Below are 12,250 nucleotides of genomic sequence, written 5' to 3'. Positions count from 1 at the left end.
CAGTCTATCAGGACGGTTACATCTGTGACAAGACAGCTTAATTCTCCTAGTCCATGGGTAGGCAAAGTAAGGCCTGGGGGCTGGATCCGGCCCAATCACCTTCTAAATCCAGCCCACAGATGGTCCCGGAATCAGCGTGTTGCTTTTATTTAAAATGCATCTTTGGGTTATTTGTGGGGCATAGGAATTTGTTCATTTCCTCCCCCCCCCATATAGTCTGCCACCCCACAAAGTCTGAGGTACAGTGGACTGGCCCCCTGCTGAAAAAGTTTGCTGACCCCTGTCCCCTAGTGGTTAAAAGATTAAAGGTGATGGCTCTTAATGATATCTTCTTGGCTCCCTACTCCAGTTTTAGCCAAATTATGACCCCACCTCTGATAACTTTCTAAGAAACAGTAATTAATCATGGGATATCACAGAATATGAGGGGGCGGCCTCCCTCTGATCCTCTGGAACTGGAACACCAGTAACCGTGGAAGGCTCAGTATTCTGTGTCATTTGAAAAACTGAGCGATTTGATTGAATGTCTTTATGCAAACACTTATAGGGTCATGGAATTGTAGGGTTGGAAGGAGTCACGAGGGTCATCTTGTCCAACCCCCTGCAATGCAAGAATCTTTTGAGAGCCAGCGTGGTGTAGTGGTTAAGAGCGGTAGTCTCGTAATCTGGGGAACCGGGTTCGCGTCTCCGCTCCTCCACATGCAGCTGCTGGGTGACCTTGGGCTAGTCACACTTCTTTGAAGTCTCTCAGCCCCACTCACCTCACAGAGTGTTTGTTGTGGGGGAGGAAGGGAAAGGAGAATGTGAGCCGCTTTGAGACTCCTTAAAGGGAGTGAAAGGCGGGATATCAAATCGAAACTCTTCTTCTTCTTTCACCCAACGTGCGGCTCAAGCCCAGGGATTAAGTGTTTCATGCTCTACCGACTGAGCTATCCAGACTCAAAATATGATTAAAATTAAACTGGCAGCTGCTTTCACATTTCCTTAAAGACAAAGCACCAAACCATTTCAGGGTGACTTTATCTCAAGCCTCCTAAATAAAATCAGATAATCTATCCATCTGCAAGACTTCCTAACAGCATGCTTAATCGTGTCAGAAGTAAGTCCTATTGAACTCAATGAGCCTTACTCCCAGGTAGGTGAGATGAGGATCGCAAACTCAGTATCACTTTCCACCTTATAGCAAACATACATGAACTGTGGTTAGGGGGAAAAGAATAAATCCATTAATATTTAGCACTCATTTAATTTTATTTTAAATTGTATTTTTAAATTATGATAATAAGCTTAGCAATTACGAGATTTGGAAACCATTTGGCAAATATATTATTTGCATCCTAGTATCAGAGCTTTTCAGATATGAAGTTCACAAAAGTCTAGCTACTGTTGACAGAAAATCAGAGGCAAATTCTGGTATGGATATTGTTCATGTTTGGTTTAAATTCGTACATTAAAAAAAGAAAAAGAAAAGAAAAAGAAAAATGTCAACTACTCAGCCTACTTATCTCTGTTTATATCCACAAATCACTTATTTTGAAACATATTGCATATTAGCAGATTTAGCAGCTGTTTATATTCTGGGTTATCACCATATTATGGGAAACATTTTATATGCAAAAATTAAGCCTACAGAGCCACCTTCTGGTCCTACATAGTTACTACAGCATTATTTTTTAGCTGTTTATTATCCTGAAGTGCCTTTAAAAACATACACAAGACAGTGTTTGGAAAATCAAAATACAAGGGTAATTTAAAATTGCACGAAAACTACATTAAAATTCTGATTCCCAAATGCCTCACAGATTGCATAATTATGGCATTTTCCAAATCATGGGACAAACAAGAAGGAAGAATAAATATGTATCTGCCCAATTTGTGTCCCCCCCCCCCTTCTTAATGGCATCTCAAAATCACAAGGCAAGCTTAGAGATAAGGAGATCTGGAAATCACCTGGCAATGATTTCATTAAAATTCTGATGTTAGCGCTTTTCAGAGACGCTGCCGTTACTATGCACTGAATCCAGACAAAGTAGAATGGATATGATATGGATGGTACACTTAGCTCTGATTTATGCTTTACTTCCTGCAACACAACCACTTCATGGTTCCTCCACAAGCTGCTCAACATTTGCATTATTTTCTGACCACGTAGTTATGCTATATTGCAGCTTTCGCATCCATGCAGGTTTAAGCAGTCTAAATTTCCATGTGGCTCACTGCCACTGCATGCCTGTGAGGTTCATACGATAAAGACTCGTATTATCCTGGAAGGCTTCAGGCCCATTTTCCTGTTCATTGCATGATGAGTACATTCCCTCTAATTCTTGAATAGAGGTGTATTTAACTGGAGGAGGAGGAGGCTTGAAAGACGGCGGTCTGTTCAGACTAAAATGAAAAAACAACACCCAGTGTATTTAAAAATAATACGCAGCAAAACACAACAGCAACACACAATAAAATGGTAGGGAAGGTAAACAAAATTAAGAAGTCATCCTTCTGAGGAGAAAACAACCTCATACATAAAGTTTCTGGACAATATACAAGGGCAGCCCCACATAGAGCAGATTACAGCAATCTAGTTTTGAGGTTGCCAATGAATGGACTACATTAGCCAGACTACTCCAGTCCAGAGGTGGGTATAGACAATGCTGATAATCCTAACCACAAAGGTCACTTAGGTCTCTGATGGCAAAGGTGCATTGAAGGCTACCCCCAAGTTATGCGTGTGCTCCTTCAGAGAGCATGCAAGCCTCGGTCCAGTATATCTGAAGGAGCATCTCCATCCCCATCATTCTACCCAGACACTGAGGTCCAGTGCCGAAGGCCTTCTGGTGGTTCCCTCACTGCGAGAAGCCAAGTTTCAGGGAACCAGGCAGAGGGCCTTCTCGGTAGTGGCACCGCACTGCGGAACACCCTCGCACCAGATGTCAAAGAGAAAAACAACTACCAGACTTTTAGAAGACATCTGAAGGCAGCCCTGTTTAGGGAAGCTTTTAATGTTTGATGCATTACTGTATTTTAATATTTTGTTGGAAGCTGCCCAGAGAGCCTGGGGAAGCCCAGCCAGATGGGTGGGGTATTATTATTAATAATAATAATAATAATCAAGAACAAGCGATATGAAAATCTGTTAAATCTCAAGTTTCAGGCCAGGGCAAAGAGGTGCATCTTCATAATAAAACAGAAACTACTCAGGCACACCTCTGTGGTGAAGGAACTACGCATCTTAGGGACTGTCACAGAGAAACCCCTCTCTGGACACCTTCTGAGGGCAGTGGAAACCCCTCCTTCCCAAACTTCTGAGGCAAGTGGAACTATCAATCTTAACATCTGAGAAGGTCTGTAGGGAAGGAAGTGGTATTTCAGACATTTGTGAACTAAGCTGTTTGGGGTTCACTAATGGTGAGTACCTTGAACTGGGTCTGGAAATGAGCTGATAACCCATGCAGCTGTCTTAAAAAATAGGGTCTATGTCAGCTGCATTTTGGACCAGTTGAAGTTTCTAAGTCATCTTCTAGAGCAGCCCCACGTAGAACATATTGCAGTAGTCTGGTTTATAATTATGACTTGCCCCAATCCTGTCCTTGTCGTACGCAATAATGGAGGTCATGGATAGTTATATAAAAAGACACAAACAGCCATTTCAAATAGTATAGATGTCTCTTTTAGGCAAAATGTTATACTTCATTACAGTTGACAGGAGTTGGAATTGCTTGCATGATGCCTCACACTTCTGTGTATATGTGAGTACATAAAATGCTGAGGATTTCAATAGGGATGCCAGCAGGAAAATATGTTTTGTCTCTTATTCATCATGCTTGATAAGCATCTGTGATTCTGATGTTGTCTGAAGAAATTAGCCAAGGTTTTACACAGCACCACTCGTGTTGTATTCCATTTCTTTATTGTGATGCAGCCTCCAACTGGGGCAAGTCAATGGGATGCCTTGAGATGTTGCTGGATTCAACCTGAATGGCCAATATTTGGGGGTTGATGGGAGTTGTAGTCCAGCAATGTTGAAGAAGGGTGCCATCTTGGCTACCCTGCATTATGCAGACTGGCGCAGATGCACTGAACATGCTCAAGTCCCACTGTGGTCAATGGGACTCAGCAACTGCAATTTCAAGAATGCTAAATTACACCCCGTCCTAATCAGATTGCAAATCTCAGGCATGCATGAAGCTGCTTTATATTGAGTCAGACCATTGGTCCATTTAGCTTATTGTCCACTGTGACTGCCACCATTACCCCAAGTTTTTGAGACAGGGGTCTTTCTCAGCCCTTCCTGGAGAGGCTGGGGATTTAACTTGGAAGCTTCTCCATGCAAAACAGTTGTTCGGCCACTGAGCTATGGCCCTTTCCGAGTGCTTTCGTTGGGGATTTATTTCACAACAGCACATTTTGTATTAGCATGCAAAATGCCAGGAGGGCATGTACTACTTACATTTCTCTTTGATACTGACACCATTTTCTGACTCCCAAAATGAATAAGCATGTGCATAAGAGAAGCAGAACGGCTACAACTGCTGGCCAGGGGAAGGAAGTCTTTCCTGGTCTAGTTGCAGTACCTGAAAAATGAACCTCAGCTATCATAGGCAAAAACAATACAACTTCAAACAGCTGCTTTCTCCTCCGCCATTTCTAAATCAAGGGCTGATTCAGACAATACATTTTTCTTGTCAACATGCGAGTTGTACCTGGTAGTCACAATGAGAAACAAATTGTGTGAAATTGCTGTTTGCAAGTAAAGCGGCAGCGCTTGTTCACAGCAGCTGGCAACCGAGGGGCTATGAGTCTGAGGTTCCTCTAGTGGAGCTGTTAATTGAACAATCATTCTGATTTGATGGTACAATGCATGCATGACGGTTATGCAATGTCCACTATTTAATGAGCATTCCTTCTGATGTGTTTGTGCAGAGGCTATACGACTTCCCGTCAACCAACCACTATCTATTTCTAGTGCGTTTCCCTGTCACTTTCCTTACAGCAAAATGTCTGGGTTTCTTTTTCTTTTTTAAAGCAGATTTGTTATGATAGGGTATTTTAATCCTTTTTAATTTCACAAATCTGCATTTTTGGTATGCAAACGAATCCCTCCCACGAAACAGTGGCAGTCTGGAGGCGACCCTGGAAACTACGACAGCCATATCTGCTTTTGACTGACTGACACATTAATACACATCTCAATCCTTGCAGCGTTGGAAAGGTAGAAGTGCCAGTTAGCTCTGTGAAACAGAAGCTTGAGACATATGAAGTACTGTCTGAAGTAGTGTCAAGATCAAGGAAGCCTTACTCTGACTGGTACAGACTCTCCAAGATTTCAGACAGGGGTCTCCCCCAGCCATATCTGGAGATGTAAGGGATTGAACCTGCAACCTTATGGGTGCAAAGCAGATGTGATAGGACAAAAGGTTCTGTTTCTAAGCAGGCAAACCATCCCAATGGTTTTCAGTTTCACAGTCAAAACCAGCATCTTGCAGCATGCCTAGCAAGCCATAAAAAGTAGCTCTGAGCAACTAGTTCCCACTCAGGATGTGAGTAGCCACATCCTGCAGTTTCAGTCTTTCAAGGCAACTGCATGTATGTCACATCTATGTCATTAGAAGCATTTGGGAGGAGCTGTCCAAGCGCTCCTTTGCCTGTTGTCCTCTGACAAGGGGAAAATAGAGGCTTTTGCTTATCTCTGCTCTGCTCTAACCTATATTTTTGGTGTTGCCCTTTCTGCCCACACAGAAATTCTCAGATTGGTCTCAGAGGAGTGAATGGTGCAAAGGGAAGAGCAAAGAACAGGAAGCCTAATTTAGTTTTGTATGACTGCTCAGGTGGTTATAAATGGCACTGTGAGACACTGACATATGCAAACTAGTGGCTGTTACTTCTAGCAAAAGGAAATGAGGCAAATGTAAGATGTTTCTCTGGAGCATGTACCATGGCATAATGGTCACTGAGGATTTTTAATTTGAGTCAAAATAACAAAATCAAACACACGCTCGTGTCTCAAATTGTCTGTCGGTTCACCGGATGTATGTTTCAGACTTATGAAATTGCTCTTGGCGGATATGCTTAGAGTTGCTCTGTGCCACTTTTAGGGCTTATTTGATTGCATTCACTGGCTTTTGTTAGGCTGTTTTATTTGTTTTTGTTCCGAGTACATTGTTGTATTACAATTCAAAATTCAAAAATATCACAAAAGCTGTACAATGTACACACACATACATAATTGGTATGCATTAAAAAGAACTGACCAAGAATAGCACATGTTTCCTGATTAAGAAAGGGCAATTTATGCACAGATTTATATCTACAAAGAGCAATTTTTGCATGAGATTCTGTGCTATTCATTTTTCTGCATGTGCTCTATGACAGATTAGGTCTCCCAATAAAAAAAACCTCATAAGCGGCACCTACTGCTCCTGTACCACATACACAGTCCCAAATGAATGGTTAGTACTGGTGGTGTTCAAACAGCCCACTCCATGCAGACATCTAATATGTGGCTGCACCTCCAATAGTGTACACTCTGCTGGCACCATCACCCTCTGATGTCCATGTGTGACATTTGAAAGAAAGCCGGCCAGCATATGTACAACTGTATAAGCGTGGGCTCACCATCCAGTCAGCTGTCCTGTGAACAGTTTTTAACTGAATGGAGAGCCCATGAGCTATACTCATGTGGGCTCCCGTTTCAAACTCTATGCTGAGCATGTGGACAAGGAAGTAAAAAAACGAAAAAGAAAGGTAAAGGACCCCTGGATGGTTAAGTCCAGTCAAAGGCGACTATGGGGTTGTGGCTCTCATCTCTCTTTCAGGCTGAGGGAGCCGGCGTTTGTCCACAGACAGCTTTCCAGGTCATGTGGAAAGTCCAGGTCATGACTAAACTGCTTCTGGTGCAACGGAACACCGTGACGGCAACCAGAGCACATGGAAACACTGTTTACCTTCCCACCACAGCAGTACCTATTTCTCTACTTGCACTGGTGTGCTTTCAAGCTGCTAGGTTGGCAGGAGCTGGGACAGAGCAACGGGAGCTCACCCCATCGGTGGGATTTGAGCCTTCTGATCAGCAAGCCCAAGAGGCTCAGTGGTTTAGACCACAACGCTACCTGCATCCCAGATAAAGAAGATAGGGATATGGAACCCATGGTACTGGAGGTGGAAACACCAGGCTCAACCTGGTCCTCCCTCCACCCATTGCATGTATGCATAGAAAAGGCCACTTGAATGCTCTTACTGCTAGATTTAATGGTGTTGTGGTGGAGAACCAGTATGGTGTAATGGTTAGAGTGTTGGACTAGGACCTGGGAGACCAGAGTTCAAATCCCCACTCAACCATGGGTGACCTCAGGCCAGTCACCATCTCCTAGCCTAACCTACTTCACAGGGCTTTTGTGAGGACGCAATGGGGAGGAGAAGAACCATGTACACCACCTAGAGATCCTTGGAAGATAAAGGTAATAGATATATAGATGATAGATGATAGGTAGATAGATAGATAGATAGATGATAGACAGATACTGTCAGGGGCTCAGGAGCAGAGGCACAGGGGAGAGAGGAGATGGAGAGCGAAGAGGAAGGATCTGAGGGCAGCGTAGGGGAGTATGGCAGTGACCCGAGAGATTCCATGAGCTTCTCAAGCGAATCAGATGATTCCCAGAAGGAGGCGCCGATGGTCAGGGCAAGGGGGGTCCCAGGGAGGACACACCAAGAACGGGGGGCCAGCGGGGACTCCCAAAGCAGCAGCTGGAAATCAGGACCAGCTTCCCCACCAGAGCATAGTGGGGGGGAAGAGTCTCAGGTGTCAGGGGCAGCATCCCCTCCAGCAGGAAGAGAAGATGAGTCGGAACTGGCCACGCCTCTGTCGGAGGGGAGGTCAGGTTCAGCTAGCCTCCCTGAAGGGGGAAGCAGTGACAGGAGCAGTGAAACGGTCAGGAGGAAGGTTGGCGGCTGGGCGCGCGCGCCAAGTTCAAATGTACAGGCGCGCGGGACAGCAGAAAGCCCGGATGGGGAACCAGGTCCTAAAGCCCGCCAGAGGCAGGGGGAAGACTCAGGGGACTCAGCGTCAGAAGAGTCTAGAAAGGGGGAGACTCCAGCTGACAGGAGGACCCAGAGGCGGAAAGAGCAAAGGAAGAGGTGGAGCAAGGCTAGAGTCTTAAACTGGTGTATGGGGGGAGGAGACTCAGACGGAGCTTCAGCGGTCTAGAGTTTCAGACGCAGAGCTGCACGCTGCTGATGTGAAAGACAAACTGAACTTCAATAAAGACTTTTGTATATAACAACGAAGTGGCGTTGGTCCTTTGTGAGCTGGGACCTAGGGCAGTTCTGACAGATACAATCATTATCATCGAGGGTTGAAGGGTAGGATTTAAACATGAACCCCCCTTCATATAATTCTCTCACCTAAGAAATACATGTTACCAGAACCAGCACTGGAAAACCTACTAGATCTGGGCCCAAATGAAGTAGGTTTTAAAAAGAAACAGTAACTCACCTGTGCTTTTAAACTGGTCCTTTATTGTGGATGAATTATCATGGCTAGTCAGAGGGGTTTCTTCAGTCACTCTTCTGGTGGAGTTAAGATCACCTTAAAAAAACAAAAACCCAGTGATCCCCACATGATATGTTACAGAAACTTTAAATTCCTATTCTGAAATGTTAACCATCTTAGCCTTTTGTTTATCTTGATGATAAAATTGTAGCCAACTAGATAATTTCTACTTTGAAAAGGGCTGAAACTGGCATCAACATAAATAAAACAATCTTAAAAGCTCAACCACACCCCAATGGGTTATAAGGTAAAGGTAAAGGTACCCCTGCCCGAACGGGCCAGTCTTGACAGACTCTGGGGTTTGTGCGCCCATCTCACATCTATTGGCCGGGGGCCAGCGCTGTCCGGAGACACTTCCGGGTCACGTGGCCAGCGTGACAAAGCTGCATCTGGCGAGCCAGCGCAGCACACGGAACGCCGTTTACCTTCCCGCTGGTAAGCGGTACCTATTTATCTACTTGCACCCGGGGGTGCTTTCGAACTGCTAGGTTGGCAGGCGCTGGGACCGAATGACGGGAGCGCACCCCGCCGCGGGGATTCGAACTGCCGACCTTTCGATCGGCAAGCCCTAGGCGCTGAGGCTTTAACCCACAGCGCCACCCGCGTCCCTCCAATGGGTTATAATTAAGGGCTAATTTGTTTTGTTTCAGGCACTTAAATTCAGTAATGCACACACACAAAAAGCATGGAAATGTTAAGTTAAGGTACCTGCCTTAACTTTTGTACACGTAAGCATTAGCGCATTCTCTAGCTGCACATTTTGTGCTCACTTGTGCCTGAACCTTCATATATCCAAATGCATATGATGCCATGCAATTAATTTTTATGTATATGCTTGCTGATACACAAAGGGAGACCCATAATGAGCACCCAGTGCCCCTGTACCAGGTAAACACTTCCAAATCAATGGATACTACTAGAGGTGTTCAGGTGACCCCTTTCATGTGTACAACTAATGCATTCCCTCTTCTTCTTTCTTCTTCTTTGGTGATCACTCGTAGCTGAGTAAGATTGTCTTCCATGAACACGGTTTTAGCAGTGAGTCCATAAGTGACTGTGGAGGCCAGTTCTGGATCCACACGTCCTTCCACAGTGGGGTCATAGGTTTCTAGGTGGGAGTTGATCCTGGTGAAGGTTTGCCAAGCGTGCCTTCCTCTTAGCACCTTTCTCCCTTTCATCCTGAGTTTGAGCATCTTCAAAGTCCATGACACCTTTGGTAAAGGCTGTTCTCCAAATGGAGCACTCACAGGCCAGTGTTTCCCAGTTATCAGTGTTTATACTACATTTCCCCCCAATTTGCCTTGGGAGAGTCTTTAAACCTCTTTTGTTGACCACCAGCATTACGCTTTCCATTTTTAAGCTTGGAATAGAGTAGTTGCTTTGGAAAATGATACTCAGGCACCTGCACAACATGACCAGTCCAATGAAGTTGATGTTGAAGAATCATTTGCTTTGACACTGGTGATCTTTGTTCCTTCCACTCCACTTGCACCATGCAAGGTTGGAGGATGGATGGCGGCTAACTGATTGAGGTTGAATCCTGACAAGACAGAAGTACTGTTTTGGGGGGACAGGAGGCGAGTAGGTGTGGAGGACTCCCTGGTCCCTGAGGGACCAGGTGCACAGCCTGGGAATCATTTTGGACTTGCAGCTGTCCATGGAGGCACAGGTCAATTCTGTGTTCAGAGCAGCTGTTTACCAGCTCCATCTGGTACGCAGGCTGAGACCCTATCTGCCCACAGACTGTCTTGCCAGAGTGGTGCATGCTCTAGTTATCTCCCGCTTGGACTACTGCAATGCGCTCTACATGAGGCTACCTTTGAAGGTGACCCAGAAACTACAACTAATCCAGAATGCGGCAGCTAAACTGGTGGCTGGGAGCGGCCACCGAGACCATATAACACTGGTCCTGAAAGACCTACATTGGGTCCCAGTATGTTTCTGAGCACATTTCAAAGTGTTGGTTCTGACCTTTAAAGCCCTAAACAGCCTCAGACCCAGTATACCTGAAGGAGCATCTCCACCCAATCATTCAGCCTGGACACTGAGGTCCAGCGCTGAGGGCCTTCAGGCAGTTCCCTTACTGCGAGAAGTGAAGTTACAAGGAACTAAGCAGAGAGCCTTCTCGGTAGTGGTGCCCGCCCTGTGGAACACCCTCCCACCAGATGTCAAAGGAAAAAGCAACTACCAGTCTTTTAGAAGACATCTGAAGGCAGCCCTGTTTAGGGAAGCTTTTAATATCTGAAGGACTATTGTATTTTAATATTTTGTTGCCAGCCTCCCAGAGTGCCTGGGGAAACCCAGCCAGATGGGCGGGGAATGAATGAATGAATGAATGAATGAATGAATGAATAAACAAACAAATAAATTTCTAATGTCCACAGGTGACATCTGATGGGGACTCCAAACATATCCAGCTGTACACACATCCGTTCCACCCAATACACAGCCCTGTTTGTGAACCATTCTCAATGTAGAGCCAATACGTACATATCTGTACTCTTGAGGGCTCCCACTTCAAACATGGTGCTGAGTATATGGACAGTGAGGGAAGGGTTGCTGTGACACTGGAGGGAGAGACACCAGGCACACCTGGTTCCTCCAACACACATTTGCTGTATTCGGAGAGAAGGTCATTTGAACATCCCTACTGCCATAATTGATCGTTATGATCATGGAGATTTAGGGAGGGGAAATTTAAGCATGAATCACCTTCCTTTATTCCCACACCTCCACCCAAGAGATCAATGGAAAGATTTCTAGATCAGGATCAAAAAGAAATGTTTGAAGCAGGATACATCTGAAAGAGAAACAGTAACTCACCTGTATTATTAAACCAGTCCTTCCCAGTGGATGAAAGATCAAGTGTAGTCAGTGTGGTTACTTCCGGCTCTCTGCTGGTGGATAGATTCCCTTTAAAAACAAATCCAAACCAACACCCCCAACATGATATATATTATACTGGCTTGATTTCCGTGTTCTGAAATTGTAACAATTTTAGCACCATTATTTATTTATATGATAAAAAATTAGCCAACTAGATATTTCAGTTTTGTAAAAGGGCTGCTGTTGGCATCAACATCAAGCAAAACAAAAACATTGGTTAAATGATGAACTAGTGAGTGTAAGATGTCACTCACTGTGTTGTATCCCAGGGTTGCCATATTTTAAAGAGTGAAAATACAGACACAAAAATTGTTGAGTTTTGTTTTGTTTTGCCAAAGTTGTTGAGCTTTGGGCAAAATTGAAAAATAATAATATTTTTGAGATATTTTTAAGAAAAATCAGCAAAAAACCCAACATAGATTGCCATACACCCGGATTTCCCCAGATATTTTTGCCAATTTCCAACCACATACTGCTTCCGACTGCAGTATTCCAGTAAGCCCGGGAAATTCCAGACATATGACAACCCTATGAGCAGAAGTGATGTACATGGTGGCTTTAATTATACATGTTTATAATTAAATTGCAGACACACAGAGATTTTTGAATATAGTTATAACAGAAAAGCAAATAATGTTCTAGCATTCCTCCCAACATGTCATAAATATATGTGGACATATCTTCATTTAGCCCCATATCTGAAAACAACCTTTGTTGTCTGGGCAATTTCAGACATTGTGGTACAGGACGAGGGAGGAATTCTGTGAGAATCGTCCATCTTTCCCCAGATTTCCATTATAACATCCAAAGCTTCTCCCC

General features: G+C 44.4%; 1 protein-coding gene across 1 annotated transcript in view; it reads right to left on the bottom strand.

Moving 5' to 3' along the window:
* Window positions 1-1,308: 1,308 nt before the first annotated feature.
* Window positions 1,309-12,250, bottom strand: part of CD96 (CD96 molecule) — a 32,995-nt gene continuing 22,053 nt past the window's right edge. Inside the window, exons 9-12 of the mRNA XM_082219754.1 lie at window positions 11,369-11,458; window positions 8,489-8,581; window positions 4,445-4,568; window positions 1,309-2,385 (exon numbers count right to left, since the gene is read on the bottom strand). Of these exons, the coding sequence (XP_082075880.1) occupies window positions 2,214-2,385; window positions 4,445-4,568; window positions 8,489-8,581; window positions 11,369-11,458 (479 nt within the window). The 3' untranslated portion in view covers window positions 1,309-2,213. The remainder of the gene's footprint in view (window positions 2,386-4,444; window positions 4,569-8,488; window positions 8,582-11,368; window positions 11,459-12,250) is intronic.

This window comes from Podarcis vaucheri (genome assembly GCF_965113315.1).
Source record: "Podarcis vaucheri genome assembly, chromosome: 4".
Classification (NCBI taxonomy): Eukaryota; Metazoa; Chordata; class Lepidosauria; order Squamata; family Lacertidae; genus Podarcis; species Podarcis vaucheri.
This window is presented reverse-complemented; position numbering and strand designations above follow the sequence as displayed.